This window comes from Tympanuchus pallidicinctus, unplaced genomic scaffold (genome assembly GCF_026119805.1).
Source record: "Tympanuchus pallidicinctus isolate F22 unplaced genomic scaffold, pur_lepc_1.0 scaffold9, whole genome shotgun sequence".
Taxonomy (NCBI): domain Eukaryota; kingdom Metazoa; phylum Chordata; class Aves; order Galliformes; family Phasianidae; genus Tympanuchus; species Tympanuchus pallidicinctus.
In genome coordinates, this window is record NW_026294813.1 from 3,552,896 (window position 1) to 3,571,117 (window position 18,222).

Sequence of the window (18,222 nt, forward strand, 5' to 3'; positions counted from 1 at the left end):
ACCTCAGATTATTGCTGTTGTTTTTCAAGTATTTTGGGGTCCCCTGTTTGCCCCTTCCCCGAGGTGTGGATCCGCAGATCCCTCCGCCCTGCTGGTCACGGAACCGGGCCGAACCAGCCTGTAAACTGCTGACAATGCCCTGACAGCAATTCTTTAGTCCTCCTTTGCAGACGATTTTCACTTTCATCTCCAGTATGTATGATTTTTATATCAGACATCACACATGAATTCCCTGTTCAGTCACATATCTATCCTCTACTTTTTTTTCAAAATCTCTGACTACTAGGCTGTGCCACACCTGTATCTGAAGACCTGTCTGCTCTGCCTTCACAGTATTCCACCTACCAATTCTACAAATACATCACATCTAGATGTCCAAGGTCTGAATTCTGGTACTTGCCTTCATCACTTCACCCAGGAACCACTGATGTAACCACTGAGATTGAGGGATGCATTGCTGACTTAATTCGCTACTCTTCAACATCTTTATCAGTGACACAGATGAAGGAATTGAGTGCGCCCTCAGCAAGTCTGCAGATAACACCAAGCTGAGTGGTGCTGAGTGGTGCAGTTGATACACTGGAGGGAAGGGAAGCCATCCAGAGGGACCTGGACAGCCTGGAGAAGTGGGCCCATGTGAACATAATGAGATTCAGCAGGGTATTGCCCTTGGGCTGGGGCAGTCCCAGGTATTTATATAAACTGGAGGAAGATCTCCTTGAGAACTGCCCTGTGGAGGAGGACTTGGGGGTCCTGGACATGAGCCAGCAGTGTGTGCTTGCAGCCCGGAAGGCCAACTGTATTCTGGGCTGCATTAAAAAAAGGGGTGGCCAGCAGGAAGAGGGAGGTGATTGTCCCCCTCTACTCAGCTTTTGTGAGGCCCCCTCTGTGGTACTGCGTCCCCGGGGCACCCAGCACACAAAAGATGCAGAGCTCTTGGGAGTGGGTCCAGAGGAGGGCCGCTAAGATGAACAGAGAACTGGAGTACCTCTACTTTGAAGAAAGGTTGAGGGAACTGGGCTTCTTCAGCTTGGAGAAGAGAAGGCTACAGAGAGACCTCATTGTGGCCTTCCAGTATTTGTAGGGAGCATAAAAACAAGAGGGGGAATGATTGTTTACATGGGTTAATAGTGATAGGATATTGGGGAATGGTTTTAAACTAAGATAGGGGAGATTCAGATTAAGTATTAGGAGGAAGTTTTTCACCCAGAGTGTAGTGACACACTGGAACAGGTTGCCCAAGGAGGTTGTGGACGCCCCATCCCTGGAGGCATTCAAGGCCAGGCTGGATGTGGCTCTAGACAGCCTGGTCTGGTGGTTGGTGACCCTGCACATAGCGGGGGGGTTGAAACTAGATGATCGCTGTGGTCGTTTTCAACCCAGGCCATTCTGTGATTCTATGATAATAAAATATCTGCTTTAAGAATACCATTGTTAAAATATGGACATCTGACAGAACTATCTGATTTTTTGGTAAGCTACAATTACAGAACTTAATTTCTGAAGAGGAACACACCAGAAAATTTGTTTTTTGGGGGAAAAAATTAAATAAATGTATTTATATCAGAATACTATATTAGTCCACAAACTTGGAAAAAAAAGTCACTTTAATCCTACATCTGTGAAGAAAATTGTTAGTATGAATTCACAGAACAATAATCAGTATGTGATGAATGGAACTATATATACAAATGACCAAGACAGGGATCATAAAAAACAATCTATCCAACACAACTTTCACAGTTGCAAAATAACTGTTTCTTATACTTCAACTCATGCATTTGATAAAACATATAAAACTATTAAAAGTCTGTATTCTAAAGACATTTGCTTTTACAGTGAAACATAGGAGCTGGAAACTCAGACACTGTAGGATAGAGAAACTAAGAGTGTTGATGACTGATACATAAAACACAGCAACACTTGTTTGTACCTGCCAATCAAGAACACGGTGATACATAACCTATTGGATGCCCTCGCTGGGAAGGGAGACATGCTAAAAAAGTTACTTTTCTATGCCACTGTTACAAACAACAAAGAGAGTAGAGATTTTCAACAATTACAAAGATTAAAAGATTTCTTTCAATCCAGAATTGTGGCAGTTTCCTAAATGATTTTACTTCCTTTCATATGTATGTCAGCATCATAAACGCAAGGTAAGAAGTGCACAGTAAACATATTAGATCAAAATATTCTACCATTTACTATTAATGTATGGAAAAAACATCAAAGAATTCTTTTAGAGCAACTATGGATTCAGATAGAAAAGACTCTATTTAAAGGTTTTTAAAAAGTTTTTCATGGGATCACATACAAAGTTAACTTTGGCTATTCTGCGCCACAGAACTATGAAGAACTTCAGGAAATCAATCTTGCAAACTCAGTGTGTCAATATTTATTCAGATGGTAAAAATTGTTATGATGCCTTAACTGTACGTACTTTCATTTAGTCTAGGTTACTTTCAAAGAACTTGCATTGCATGGTCTGAAATGATCTTAGTATGAACTTGAGCATGTCTATTGAGCATGTTGTGCCTAGACATCAAGATTACAGTCAGTATGCAGTCATTTAAGCAAGTGCAGACACGTTTAAAAAGAAATAGCCATTCCATCCTGTTATAACAAATGGAGAAAAAATACCACTAAACATCTCAGATAATTATATCTCAACAAGTGTTCTGTTCATTTATGCTATGATGAACAATGGCATTGGTGTACAAGGGAAACGTGACCGATGTCATTCATCTGGACTTGAGCAAGGCCTTCGACACGGTCCCTCACCACATCCTTATCTCCAAATTGGAGGGATGTGGATTTGATGGGTGGACCACCCAGTGGATAGGAAACTAGTTGAAAGGCCACAGACAGAGAGTGGTCATCAATGGCTCCATGTCCAGGTGGAGGCCGGTAACGAGTGGCGTCCCCCAGGGTTCTGTCTTGGGATCAGTGCTCTTTAACATCTTATCAACGACATCGATGACAGAATCGAGTGCACCCTCAGCAAGTTTGCCGATGACACCAAGCTGAATGGTGTGGTCGACACGGTTGATAGATGAGAAACTTAACATGATCCAGCAGCGTGCTCAGAAAGCTCAGAAAGCAAATGGTACCCTGGGCTCCATAAGAAGAGGGGTGGCCAGAAGGGACAGGGTGGTGATTGTCCCCCTTTACTCTGCTTTTGTGAAGCCCCATCTGGAGTACTGTGTCCAGGTCTGGAGCCCCCAGTATAAGAAAGACAGGGAGCTGCTGGAGAGGGAACAGAGGAGAGCCATGAAGATGATCAGGGGACTGGAGCACCTTCCCTACGAAGACAGACTGAGGGAGCTGGGCTTGTTCAGCCTGGAGAAAAGAAGGCTGCGGAATGACTTCATTTCAGCCTTTCAGTACCTAAAGGGAGCCTACAAACAGGAGGGGAATCAACTCTTTGAAAGGGTTGATAACAGCAGGACAAGGGGAAATGGTTTTGAGTTGAGGGAGGGAAGATTTAGCATGGATGTCGGGGAAATTCTTTACAGAGAATGGTGAGGTGCTGGACCAGGCTGCCCAGAGAGGTTGTGGATGCCCCGTCCCTGGAGGTGTTTGAAGTCAGATTGGATGGGGTCCTGGGCAGCCTGGTCTAGTATTAAATGTGGTGGTTGGTGGTCCTGACTGTGGCAAGGGAATTGGAGATTCGTGATCTTTGAGGTCTCTCCCAGCCCTGCCATTCTGTGATTCTGTGTTGAACCAAGTAATTTCTTACATATACACAGTATATATCTGAAGCTTCTTGAGATTATTTTTATGAAACCTATGGTGACATTAACTTTAAATAGGAATGTGCAATCTGTATACAAGAAAATATAAGGAATGTAATAGCAACTATATTTCTACTCGTTTATTATATATGTAGATAACTCATCTCCTTATGTTGGTGACTTATAAACCAAAAGAAAAGGACATTACTTAGTTTAGCTGCACTCTATAGTCTATTAGGAGTAAAATACATGAGAGAAACAGTTAAATTCAAGTGACTCAACTTTCTTCCTCAGTTCAGTTATTCTAGTTATTATTGTATTATTAGTTATTCATATTGCTGTTTAATAGCACATCTGTGTTAGGTATGTAATTGAAATTGTACTCTATTTGCATGCTTTATTTTGCAAACAAGAAGCAATGAAAATTTTTAAAAGCCCGTAACTAGAAATGCGTAGCATCTGAGCTCCACCTACAGGATAAGAACAAACATAAAACCAGTTTCCATCTGCCAAAGTGAAAGAGTAGTATATACTATGAAGCCTTCAGCTGATCTACTCAAGACACTAGCATTTTTAAAACTTCATGTAATGTTATCTGTATATATTTTCATTTACACAGCTGTTCTGTATTTTCAAGTTTAAGTTCAATCTTTCTATAAAAACAACAGATATTTAGAATTTGTCTAATGAGCTGCCAGAATGAACAAGATCTTTTTTCCTTAAGTTTTTTATCTAGTATAAAATTGGAAAGTGTCTTCAAATTATTTTTTTATGTAAACAAAAGTCTCAAAAGGATGTTGAAATTACTAAAACTAACATCACCATCTGAGCACCCCAAGAACAACTGCATTTGAAGAAACAGTTGTGGATCTCAGTACCATGAATTTGAGAAGGTGTCTATTATTTCCATATTGTTCCTCTAAAACAGATGTGCATACTTCTGATTTCACAAAAGGATTTGTGTGAAAAACAGGATGACTAATAAAAATGAATAAAGATTTGTAAAACAAGTCATGCATGTTAAAATTCATTACTCAGAAAAAAAATATTTTTAGAAATTCTCTTATTCTATTAGCACATTTAAGTATCTGATGAGGTGAACAGTACCTGATATAAGAATTTTCTTGTCCCCCTGATATTTGACTAGACATGCTTCTTCAAGATAAGTAAGGTGGATTGAAGCTTTTGTTTGACAGTCGCACCTCATCCATTTCTCCTGTCAGTACACACTTGGACAATAGTGGCTGGTGAAGTCCCACAAGAATATTATCAATCATCCCTACTATACTTACAAAAAGGCCACTACTCTAGACAAGGAAACTTGATAACCGGCTGATTATCTCATCAAAACCAATGTCACTAGCACCTCATTTACATCAAACAACCCATGCTTTTCATTTTCATACAGGATGCCTTACCATTTGGAAAATAACAGATTCTAGAAACTGATGTAACCTGTATTACTAAGCAGTGTCTCCCAGGGCTATTGCTCTCGAAGCATCCAATAAAACTCACTTCAAAGACAAGATAGTCCATTTGGCTATGATACTACTACAACTTCCCTGAAAGAGTGGAATAATCACGGACTAAACACATTGTACTTGCATAGGAAGAGCCAGCAGCTTACAGACTGTTTGTACAAATATTTATGAAATCTGAAAAAATATAATGCAAGCACTCCTAAGGGTATGCGTAATCTTTATGTCAACCTCATGCTGAGAACCTGCAACTACATGTTAGACAAGTTTGTATCTAGTAGCCCTTGCTGCAAAACCCAGCAAGTAGTTAAGTAGATTGGTTGGAAGACCACTGAACACACACGCAATGTAAATCTTAGAATCATTAAGGTTGGAAAGACCACTAAGATCCTCTAGTCCAACCATCAGTCCATGCCTGTGACCACTCTACACCATGTTCTCCAGTGCAACACCTACTCTTCTGAAAATCTCCTGGGATGGTGACTCAACCACCTTCCTGGGCAGCAACCTGGTATAACGTAAAGCCATTATTTCTCATCCTACCACTTGTTCCCCAGGAAAAGTGGCTAACTGCCACTTCGCCAAAACTTCAGTTTTTTTTTTTTTTAGAGAGCAATAAGGTCCCCCCTCTCTTCTCCAAACCAAACAATCCGAGTTTTCTTAGCTGCTCATCTTGTGCTCCAAATCCCTCACCACCTTTATTGCCCCTTCTCTGGACACGCTCCGGGGCCTTAATGTCTTTCTTGTAGAGAAACTGAACACTGTACTCATGGTGTATGGCATCACCAATGCTGTACAGAGCACATGAAGAGCACAATGTCTTTTGCTATTCTAGAGATGTTTGGCCTCCTAAATATACCTAAAGACCCTTTCTCAAGAAAGCTTTCCTTGGATATCTCCTTTATTTCTGACCCCTCCCTTCCATTCTACAATAAGGCCATTTAACACTGATCTTTTTTTGTCCAGTCCAGAGGTATTCTTTCCCATTTTTCTCAAAAACTAGATTCAAGTTTAAACTACCAAATGAAACTAAGAACTGAGAAACCAACCGGCAGTTTCATCTTTCATAGTCGAGGGAGGCTGACAAATTTAATGCAGTACTAAAACAAAAATGCAGTAAATACGAAACTGGAATTGAACAGCAAATAACTGAAAATAAGTTGGAGAAAAATAATATATGATTTATATGACTTATATATGACTTTTACATGACTTACCTGCGACTGGTGATTTTCTTTTCCATCTTAGTTTCTTCCTCTTGAAGTTGCAGTTTAGCAGTTTCACTTGTATCCATTTTCAACTTTTTTGCAATGCGTTCTTTCATTTGAAATCTCTCATTGCTAGCAGCTTCACCTTCTACACTGTCAACATCTTCACCATTTTCATCTTCCTTCTTTATTGATAGAACATAAAAAAAAAAATCCTTAGCTTTTTCTACTTTTTAACTACAGATTCTTGAATACATAAACTTTTTCTTACGAAGATGATTCTTTACCACAACAAACAAAGAAACTTAACAAGCAACAATCCACAATTTTTAAAATTACTTCAAAGAACAATTTCAAGAATGTCTCTGTATCATTTAAAAAACAGAAATAGTGAGACTTTAATCCCTGAAAGGTATGCAGAAGGTTTCATGGCAATATGCTATTAGTTTGATTATTACTTATGGATCCAAAAGTCGATCAAGGCAATATATTAACACTTCATTAATTTTCCCTTAAAAGAAAACCAGAAACGCAGAAGGCCAACTGTATCAGCTGATGGGTGGCCAGAAAGAAGAGGGAAGTGACTGTTCTCCTTTTGCTCTGCCCTCATGAGGTCCCACCTGCTATATGCACACATGCAGGTTGGGCAGAGAATGGCCTGAAAGCAGCTCTGATGAGAAGGATCTAGAAGTGCTGGTTGACAAAAGGTTCAACATGAGCTGGCAATAGGCACTTGCAGCCCAGAAAGCCAACGGTATCCTGCACTGCATCAACAGAAGCGTGATCAGCAGGTGGAGGGAGGAGATTCTGCACCTCTACTCTGCTCTCATTAGACCCCACCAGGTGTACTGCACCCAGTTCTGAGGTCTCCACCACAAGAAGGACATGGAGCTGTTGGAGTGGGTCCAGAGAAGGGCCATGAAGATGATCAGAGGGCTGGAGCACCTTCCCTGTGACAACAGGCTGAGAGAGTTGGAGCTTTTCAGCCTGGAGAAGAGAAGGCTACGAGGAGACTTTATAGAGGGCTTCCAATACTTGAAGTGGGCCTAAAGAAAAGTTGGAGAAGAATTTTTTATAAGGCGTGTAGTGACAGGATGAAGGGAAGTGGCTTAAAACAGGAAGAGGGTAGGTTTAGACTAGATACTAAGAAGAAATTATTTACTATGAGGGTGGTGAGACACTGGAACAGGCTACCCAGCAAAGTTGTGAATGCCCCTACCCTGAAAGCATCCAAGGCCAGCTGGATGGGGCTGTGAGCAACCTGGACTAGAGGGAGGTATCCCTGCCTATAGCAGGGGGGTTAGAATGAGATGATCTTAAAGGCCCCTTCCAAGACAAACCACTCTATGATTCTATGAAATGACCAGGCTTGCTGTGTCAAAATACTGCATGACAGCCAATCAGCAGAGAATCACAGCTTAAACAAGAGTGTGATCATGCACATGGCTCGAACAAAGACAGAATTTGAGTTTATGTGTCCAAGAAGCTGAGCACATGCTGTGTTTTGCAGAAGAGGTAACAGCATATACAGTGGAAATAAGCTGCCTTCTTTTTGTTTAGGTGCAAGGATGAGGGAGACTGCATCTGTCCTTCACTCTCATTGAATACCAGCTAACAGATGATAGCTACTGACCTATGCATAGCAGACAGATATGAAAAACAAAGTACTTCTGAGGATTCAATTTATGGAACACAGGATTATATTCCCAGTCATTCATGTTTTGATAGCAACTCAAAGATCTAGCCCATCATCCATGGCTGTAGGTAAATATGCACTTCAACTTGCAATTTTATTCCGTAATATCAATAAAAACTTCCTTGTATATAAAATATCCTCCATGTTTGGACATCCAACTTATTACTGCTTGCTTACTTAAATTTCCCACCTTTCAGACATAACAGTCTTTATCAATGCTATTTTTAGTGATAGACATTCATCTTCTTCCCTTGAAGAAATCTTCCAATAGCATTCTCACTCATACAGAGCCTTCCCCTTAGATTAGTGTTCTATCATCATTCATGACAAATATAATCTTCATTCCTTTCCCATCCCTGAAGCAATTTCAGGGCTTGTATTAAAGGTTTGTGACTCTGTGGTAATCAACCCCATTTACTGACTGAAATATCTGCTAAGAAGTTTTCATAAAATGCAGTAGGTGGCATGCAGCAGCAAGTTTACCCTGACACGAAAGCACACAACTGCCAACCCTCAGAGCTCTGAAAGGGTTACTGGTTTTTGATGGAAATCTGACTTGAGCTAGCTTTAAAAATCCTCAAAAGCAGCATTTATTTCCCACAGGAAAATGTTAAATCACATACAATAAGGAAAAAAAGATTTATTTGTAAAAATAAATAATAATTCAAAAAATTACTTACCTCACTCAAATAACTCTCTTCATTTGCTGCATCACTAAAAAAGAATAATTAATACTTTAAAATAGCAGAGAAGACTTAAAATACTGTTCAAAACACAGCTCTTTAATAAAAATTTTAACTAATTGAAATTTTAGGTAACTTAGTCATTTACACCATCCTCACATTCATTCTAACATTACCAATTAATAGTATTTTCTGTCATTTGTCATCATCTTCTCTAAATAAAAAGATTAATATCAAAGGATAAAACTGTAATCTGCCACAGACACATTCTATTACTAACCATATTCAGACAAAATGCTGAAGTATACAGTTGCTTCAAAGGTGAGGAACTATACTAATTATTACAATTATTTTTTAAATTTAAGTCAAAATATCTATTGATCAAGAAAATATTATGATTAGGCAAGCGAACAGAATACTATAGAACAGCCTTGGAAATCAATCTGGACCAATAAATAACGAATTAATGGACACAATCTAGGTGTAATATCTTACAAGCATAAGCAAAAATCCTAAATAACGTATAATAATTTAGTCAGACAATATACATAAGCGGGCATGCCATCATGTTTTCTGACTACTGTTTGCACTGTACTGCTGAAAAGAAAAAGAAACAACAAAAGTCACTTTTAAGATAGTTGATTTTTATCTCATTTATACATTCCTAGCATTTAATGGCAAATATTCTGTATTTAAGAATTTTTTATATAGGTGTGTTTTATTTGCATTATACTGATGTGAATTTAACATCAAAAACTTTCTGTGGAAGTAATTTTTTCTTAATAAAACTTAAAAAAAAAAAAAATCATCTGAAAGTATTAAAGAAAATATTTTGAATTAATACAATTCTGTTCTGACGTCAGTACCAAACAAGCAGACGCACAGTATGAGGTAATTTGTGGGTTTTATGGCAGTAGAGGAAACTGTCTTATTAACCTCTGGCAGAAAGGGCTACATGTGGCTGCAGATGAGCTGTCTGCTTTATTACATTTGCACTCACACATTCTCTAGTCAAATGTTTTTAAGGAAACTAAGTAGCTCTGAGATGACAGAGAAAAGGCCTCTGCACTAGTAAATTCAATGTTATAAGACAGGAAACAAAAGTCAGGAGCAAACCAACACTTCATGCAGTGAAGATTACTAACTTATTTCCACTATTGCGTGCTAGGTCTTGAGTTGTTCATCAAACTCAATAACAAAGTAGGCAAGCAACTGCACTACTGATTTTTTTAATAATACTACATCATGCAGAACAGTACAGACAAGAGTAGACTAATGAACAGCAGAAGAAACAGAAAGATAAGACAGTAAAATGTGAGATGAAATTTGAAGTGTATACAGGTAGAAAGACAAACAGGACAAGGAGCTTGAAGTTGACCAGCACTAATCATGAATTCTTTGAATACTGTGCTGAGATAATTCCATTGAAAGTGTATAAACAATGGCTTAAAAAGCAAATCAGAAGTTTAGAAGGATTAAAAAAATAGAGGACAAACTGAAGACTGTCTTTATGCAAGCATATGTCTTTAAATGTCATCTTTAATTTGCTTAGATTCAAATAAAAACTAGCAAAATGATATTTCAGAACAGAAATGGTGTCAGAGAAGAGAAACAAGAATAACTTGTTTATTGTAACGGATACTGAATTCTTCTGTGAAGAAAACCTGAGAAGGTTTTAAGGAATCCAGATGGAAAAGAAATGGCCTAAGAAGGGAATGTAGTAAAAACAGGCATATAAAGACTGGCTGCTCATTGTCTCTTCCAAACAAGAATTAGAAATTACCAAACAAGGCCAGTAACGTGATGTTTCAGAAAAAAGACACAAAACAGACAAAAAAGAAAACACAACAAAAAAAGAGATACTTCCTTCTGCAAATGTAGGATAGTAAGATGCAAATGTAAAATAACGTTATAAGAGGTCACTGCATACTCTGAAGAGAGCACGTGTAAGGGTTACTAATTAGACGAACCATATCAAAATCTGCCAGCTCTGTGACCTGAAAGTAGTTTGAGGTTGTAAGGCTATTCAGCAAAACGATACGTTTGCCCTATTTTTCATCTTTCTTGGCACCCATTGCTGGATACCCACTGCTGGCAACTGCATAGTGAGTTAGAGGAACATTTGGTCCAATCCAGCAAAACGTTTCATACTTAAACAGTGACAGACATAAAATGAGTATCTTTGCATCAGGTCTAACACCTTTAAAGTAGATCTGCTCTGGCATGTGGAAAACTTGTATTAACCTTTTGACAGCAGGAACTGAGCTCAAATGTGGATCATCCTTCAGTAGGTCATGACTACTTTTACTCCTTCCCTTCATGTTCTGTTAAAAAAAAAAAAGGGTTACAAATTTCAGTGTTTAAGGGAATACAGAAAAAGGCAATGGTAAGGAAAAAATTATTTATTTCCAGTTAGTTTTAACCTAAGTAGTAAGCACAAACACTTCTAATTACAAAAGAACATAATCCTTGCAGGAAAACAGTAGTAGTGTGGATAATAACATCACCTTCTGAATTATCAACACCTTCTTTATGTGTTATATTTGACACTGTCTTATTTGTCATTCTCCTAGAGATGCTGGCAACTGAGGGCTTGAGTAGATACACTCTTTGCTGGGTAAAAAACTGGCTGGATGATCACTCCCTAAGAGTAGCGGTAAATGGAGTTAAATCCAGCTGGCAACCCATCATGAATGGTGCTCCCCAGGAGTTGATATTGTAGCCTTTCCTGTTCAATATCTTTACTGATGACCTGGACAAGAGGATTGAGTGCACCCTCACTAAGTTTGCAAACGACACCAAGCTGGGAGGAAGTGTTGATCTGTCTGATTCTATTTGAAGGCCGTTCAGAGGGATCTGGACAGGCTGGATAGCTGGGCTGAGGCCAATGAGATGAAGTTCAACAGGACCAAGGCTGGGTCATGCATTTTGGCCACAGCAACCTTAGGCAGTCCTACAGGCTTGGGGCAGAGTCGCTGGGAGACTGTGTGGAAGAAATGGACCTGGGGGTGTTGGTCAATGCTCAGCTAAACATGAGCCAGAAATGTGCCCAGGTAGCCAAAAAAGCCAATAGCATCCTGGTGAGCAGAAGCAGAGAAGTGATCATCCCTCTGGTGTAAGCACCGGTGAGGCCTTACTTCAAATACTGTGTTCAGTTTTGTGCTTCTCACTACAAGAAAAACATGGAAGCCCTGGTGCATGTCCAGAGAAGATCAACAAAACTGGTGAGGGGTCTGGAGCACAAGACTTATGAGGAGAGGCTGAAAGAACTGGAACTGTTAAGTCCAGAGAAGAGTGGGTTCAGGAGATCTTGCATCTCTCTACAATGACCTGAAAGGAGGTTGTAGCAAGGTAGGGGTCAGACTCTTCTCCCACATAACTAGCAATGGGAATGGAAGGAATGGCTTCAATTTGGATCAGGAGAGATTCAAGTTGGATGTTAAGAAACACTTCTTTTCTGAAAGTGTGGACAGGCACTGGAGGTGCCCCAGTCACTGTCCCTGGAGATGTTCAAGAAACATATAAAAGTTATGCTAAGGGACTCAGTTTAGTGGGGAAATACTGATGGTATGAGGATGATCAGAAAGGTTGATCTTGGAAGTCTTTTCCAACCTTGGCGATTCTATGATTCTACGAAACACGACAAGCGCTTAGCACCTTTGTAAACTGCTCCAAATAAGTACAGACAATTAAATGCAGTTTTGACAGTGAAAGCTTCAGCCTAAACAAGGTGACAATCAGTGGGGGTCACGCTGTCAGGTCCCAAAGCACACTGATATAGTACAGTGTGTCTTCAGGACTCTTACCTGGACCTGCTCTGCCCATGAGCACTGTTTCCACTTAGGCCTGTGAATTCAGACACTGCCTGAACTGTAACAGATGTATGCTTGAGCCTAGCATTCTGGATGGACTTCTTGGACAGACACTGTAGCTTTGCTTAATTAGTTACTTTTTCAGACTTTTCTAAATTGGCAATTTTACCGCATTTGGCAACTCCTAAAAAGTTGACAGAAGAATTTCACAGCATGACAACACTGAAACTGAACTTGTCATGACAGAGATGTTTTATCTAGATCATTTTAAAATGAAGCGCAAGTATTTGGAGTAAAAGAGAAGGACACAGCAAACAAATTGAATGCAATACTGAAAAACAGACACATATAGCAGAATGTCAGACAAACATGCTCTTAAGGAAAGTAAGCATAGTTGTTGGACAGGCTAAGTCAAAACAAGGAAGCATCAGAGTTAAAATACTGTGATAAATCTCTGCTACTAACCTAACTGCCACCATCTTACTGTAACACTGTGCATTACTGTACTCATTGCTGTCCTCTGTACTTCACTGTAGGATTGGGAATAATTTTCATTACGACAGTGCAGAACTTAGCATAATGTAATCTCATCACTAATAAAAATTGGTACCTGAGCTGTACAAGTCAGTTATAATGTCTGCAGCTCTCAAGAAATAATTTGGTCAATAGTAGAAACATGGGTGGCAACCTGCAATTTTTTAAAGTAATTTGGCAAAGTCCATTCAGGAGATATTAGATTAAAGAATACCTACACCATCCAAGTTCTGTGAATTTGGACAATTTGTAACAGTGTAACTGTTTTTATTTTTAATTTAACTGTTTTAAATTAATTACAACAACATATTAATTACAATGACATGATAATTTTCCCACAATAACACTGCCTTATTCTTTGTACAAAATATACTCACATAAGAAAACAGAGCCTAGAATTCCCTGGTAATGAAGAAGTTGACATATTTCAACTCTCAAGTTTTTTACTTGTAATTAAGGAAGTGAAAAAGAAAAAAGTACCTATTACCTTGTTAGACAGCAGAAATAGCTTTACACAGCCACACTATGACAAATGGAATCATTTTTATATTTCTGTAAACACTATCATGCAATAACTGAAGGCACCTTCTAAACTAGAAAAATTCAAGGTTTTTTTCTAGAAATCAAAATAGTAGAATTATAAAAACAAAGATAATTTCTAATATTATTGTTTAAAACTCAGAAGTAAAAAGAATACAAAGGACTTTACAATATTTCATTAACATGTAAAAAAGATAATTTTAAGTTGAAAATAAAAATGAGGATGATTTGGTATAATACCTGACTAACTCTGTTGACTTCCTCCTCTTCTTCTTCAGCTTCTTCCCCAAACGAAAGCAAGTTAAAATTTCTTTAAGAGAGAAAACACATTTCCTATTAAAACTTTAATTTTAATTATCATTTGATAAACTTCAAACATGCAACTTCCATTTTGTACGTCCCTATTCTATGCCTGAGACAGAACAAACAGGACAGTTACAAACTAACATACTTTAAAGTCACTTTAAAGTCACACAGAATTTAAAATTCTGCCTTGACTAGCTTCCAGAGACTTATAAATGCCAACAGCTCTTTATTATTTTTTTTTAATACAGCAACGCTCTAGCAGTAAACACAAAATTCTCAAGATGCAACAGCTCAGGAAAGCAGCAACCACAAATACAATTTCACAAATGTATTTAGAATAGATAATGATCTTTAAGGGTTTTTCTTCAAAATTATTTATGCACTGTATTAGAAACAGCTAGTTGCAATACAATCTGCTTCTGTCCAACAGAACCAAAAGCATGCACATAGTACCGAATTCCTATTACTTCTCATATATATGTAAATCTACCAAATTTTGTTCATAAATGAATGCATTTAAAAAGCATTTGAAATTTGAAAGCATTTTAATGGGAGCAAGTGTTAGCTGATAAAATAAATTAAAAATTTAAAAGAACTGTGCCCAAGTTACTAGCATGCATTAACTTCTGCATCAGTTACAAATGATTGCATATTCTTCTTGCCCATGGCTTACAGGACTGTATTCTCTCTCCTCTGCAACAAACTATTGCACAAAAGAGCTATAGCTTAGCAGATGCACAATAACTACTGAAAAAAAAATAGGGTTTTTTGCTAACATTACAGCAGTTTCTTCTTGCATTTTTGTTAAGCCTTTGTTTCAAATAAAAAACAACCAAGCTGCTATTTCAAGGTAAAAGAAAATTAACTACTGCTCATGTTGCATGTATTTACTTTGTGCCTTTTACTTTGGGCTTCTTATCTTCTTCTTCTGGTTTGTCCTTCTTCAGCTTTCTATTTGGTCTTGGAACAATATCATCAAATGGATTAAACAAAACCTTTAAAAAAAAAGAATATTTTAGTCACATCCCTAGTAAGCACTGTTAATAAATGTCTCAATACTTTAAAAGCAATACATAAAAGACATGCCAGATTTTCATACCAGATCACAGCTCTCTTAGTAATACAAATGAAATAATTAAAAAACCACGAGTTGTAAAGAACATACCTACCTCACTACTTCTTATTTTATGTGGACTGAGTGGTCTTTCCTCTTTGTCAACTTCCACTTCAGCTAGCCGCAGCATGTTATATATAGTATCTCCAGTAACCTATCAAATGCACAGGAAAGGTTTGAAAGTACTTAAGTACTTCTGCAAAACACAAGGCAATTATTACGTAAAGAATTTGAAAATACAAGTGATACAGGAAATACTGTAGGCATATAAATCACTTAAAAGAGAGTAAGTACAGCGTACCAATGGTTTTGGCTTTTCATCTTTAAATTAACAGCGAAGTTGAAAGAACATAAGAAAGAGCAAATTGTGCATTTCTGAGAGCAGAGGAAGATGTCAAAATTTTTCTGGGACTTGTAAAGCAGGAAAATAAAATACTGAAATACAAAAATTGTAGCTTTACTTTCTTTTGAATGAACTATGAAAGTGGTAAGCTCATCTTAGGCTTTTTAATTTCCTGACTTTCCGTAAGTAATTACAGCTTACAAATAAATGTAAACAAATAAACAAATAAATAATGTTATTAGCATTAGACTAGTAAAGCAGTTATCATATTTCTAGTAAGGGATGATTTAAAAGGAAGCACAACACTTCTTTTCAGAAGAAAAACAGTAAAAAGTAGATAATGATGGCAACAACCCATAGAAACATTTCCAAGAGATGCAGACAGAATGCAGGCAGCTCAGAATGAAGTAAAATAATTTCATACATATCTAACACAAACAACACTACAAGAACCTTCAATGATAGAGAAACATATACATGCTTCTAGCAAGCTCAAACTGAGGCTACTCTGTGTAGCAGACCTTTCCAAAGATCGTGTGCTTGTTATTAAGTTCATCTGCACGACCCAGTGTAAAGAAAAACTGACTGCCATTATCATGGGGTCCAGCATTTGCCATAGCAACAAGTCCTCTTCGATTAAATCGCAATCGTGAATGGAACTCATCCTGGAAAAGATAAAAAGAAGTATTTAACTACTATATATTTATATTAACATACACTGACGAAAAATAAACTGTTAGTTCAAATAAATTAAAAATTCAAGCATTAATAAAACTGGTCATTTATACCTTAGTAACAAGATTATATTTAAAACTTCTGCTCAAAACAGAAACAATTTTTAGTCTATCTTTTCTTCTCAGTTTCTATATCATCACAAATAAGCAAACAAAATTATTTCAAAACAAAACAAAAACAAAATCAAAACAGAAACAAAATCAATTAACAAAATCTGAAGAAAAAGTTTAGAAGTTACTATGCCAATAATAAAAAAAAAAGATACACAATAGAAGATACACAATACACAGCAGAAACACAATTCAAGATAAACTAAGTTTTGCTAAGATAACTTTCCCCTTTTCTAAGTATTGCCTAATATTAATCATTATTTCTGTTGAAATTAGTGCTCTATAGAACAGTAAAAGAAAAAAGAAAAAGAAAAAAAGAAAAAGAAAGCATTTCTTAACGTAACTGCATCACAGGTATTTCCTGTAAAACCATTATTCTAGTCAACTGTTTCATTTAGCAGAAATTCTAATCCATGTAAAATAACCAGAAGTTCAGAAGCTTTGCAATAGTACAATATTACTCAAATCCAAAGGAAGAACATCTTCAGGACCATGAGAAGACAGAAGAGGGCATCAAATAAAGATGACAGTGATGAGTAACACACAGTATGAGTAAAACACAATAGTATAAAACTTCTTTAACACTTAACAAAAATATTAAATAAGTGTTATTACTACACTATTAGAAGTATTTGTTTTGATGTTTGCTCACGTAGCAACCTCTCCCACAAACTGCAGATATGCATTAATGCAGGATTTGCATTAAAACTGCAGCAGGTGGACTGATGACCCAGAAAGGTCACATAGTTTCAGTCACCAGCTAAATGTTTACCCTATCTGAAAGACTCAACCAGAATAGAGCACAGCTTCTGTGCATGCGAAACTTCACTCAGGATCTGAAGGTCCTGACCAAGAGAAGTGATGTGCAATTATCAATAATACTAGTGACTACATATACATTCAGATACCTTTGACTATTCAGACAAAATGTACATGAACAACTCACATTTCTGCTCCTCAGTTTTCCACAAAGATGCATAGAATGCTTTAGGACCTTATATATCACCCAGTTCCAATCCCCTGTCATGGGCAGGGTTACCCCTCACTAGACTGGGTTGTCCAAAGCCCCATCCAAGCCTTAAGCACTCAATATGGATGATGCATCCGCAGCTCTTCCAGGCCATCTGTTCCATTGCCCCACCACTTTCTGAGTTAAGAGTTTCTTTTTAATGTCTAATCTAAATCTACTGCACAAAATATTCCTTTCTTCTGTCATTCTCAGACAAAGAGGCTTTCTGCAGCTTTCCTGTTAGTCCCCTTTAGGTGCTGGAAGGCCTCTGTACTGCCTCTGCAGATTCCTCTCTTCTCCAAGCTGAACAAGCTCAACTCCCTTAACCATTCTTCACAAAGATGTGCTCCTGCCCTCTGATCACCTTTGTGGTCTCCTCTGGACCTGCTTCAACAGCTCTATATTCTTTCTTGTGCTGGGGGCCCTAGATTTGGATGAAGTAGTTCAGATGGGGCCACACAAGGACAGAGCAGAGAACAATCACATCTGTCTTTTGATGTAGCCCAAGATGCAATCGGCCTTCTTGGCTGCATTTCCCATTGCAGGCTCACGATGAGTTTCTCATCAACCAGCACCCTAAGTTCTTCTCACATCTGCTCTCAATCCATTCTCTGCCCAGCCTGTACTTGTGCTTAGCATTGCCCCAACCTATGATCAGGACCCTGCACTTGATCTTGTTGAACTTCACGAAGTTAAAACACATAAGCACTTGCTCTGAACAATTTTCTCTCCTATTTTTATTTTGTTGAAGTGAATGTTAATAAGGTTATACATTTATCACAGAATTAGAACAGGCATATTTAAGAACACTCAATTCTAAAATACACATTCAAAAATGGTGAAGCATGTGCAAATTCAGAATATGAATAAACTTCAGCATTCCTTATAGAAGAAACTGCATTCCTTCTACAAATTTTTTT

The 18,222-nt window shown here is 37.8% G+C and overlaps 1 protein-coding gene across 1 annotated transcript in view; it reads right to left on the reverse strand.

The window, feature by feature from the left end:
- The window catches only part of CWC27 (CWC27 spliceosome associated cyclophilin), a 117,081-nt gene that overhangs the window by 95,374 nt on the left and 3,485 nt on the right, over positions 1-18,222 (reverse strand). Inside the window, exons 4-10 of the mRNA XM_052670451.1 lie at positions 15,970-16,113; positions 15,161-15,259; positions 14,883-14,986; positions 13,926-13,995; positions 11,044-11,123; positions 8,797-8,830; positions 6,430-6,605 (exon numbers count right to left, since the gene is read on the reverse strand). Coding sequence (XP_052526411.1) covers positions 6,430-6,605; positions 8,797-8,830; positions 11,044-11,123; positions 13,926-13,995; positions 14,883-14,986; positions 15,161-15,259; positions 15,970-16,113 — 707 coding nt within the window. The remainder of the gene's footprint in view (positions 1-6,429; positions 6,606-8,796; positions 8,831-11,043; positions 11,124-13,925; positions 13,996-14,882; positions 14,987-15,160; positions 15,260-15,969; positions 16,114-18,222) is intronic.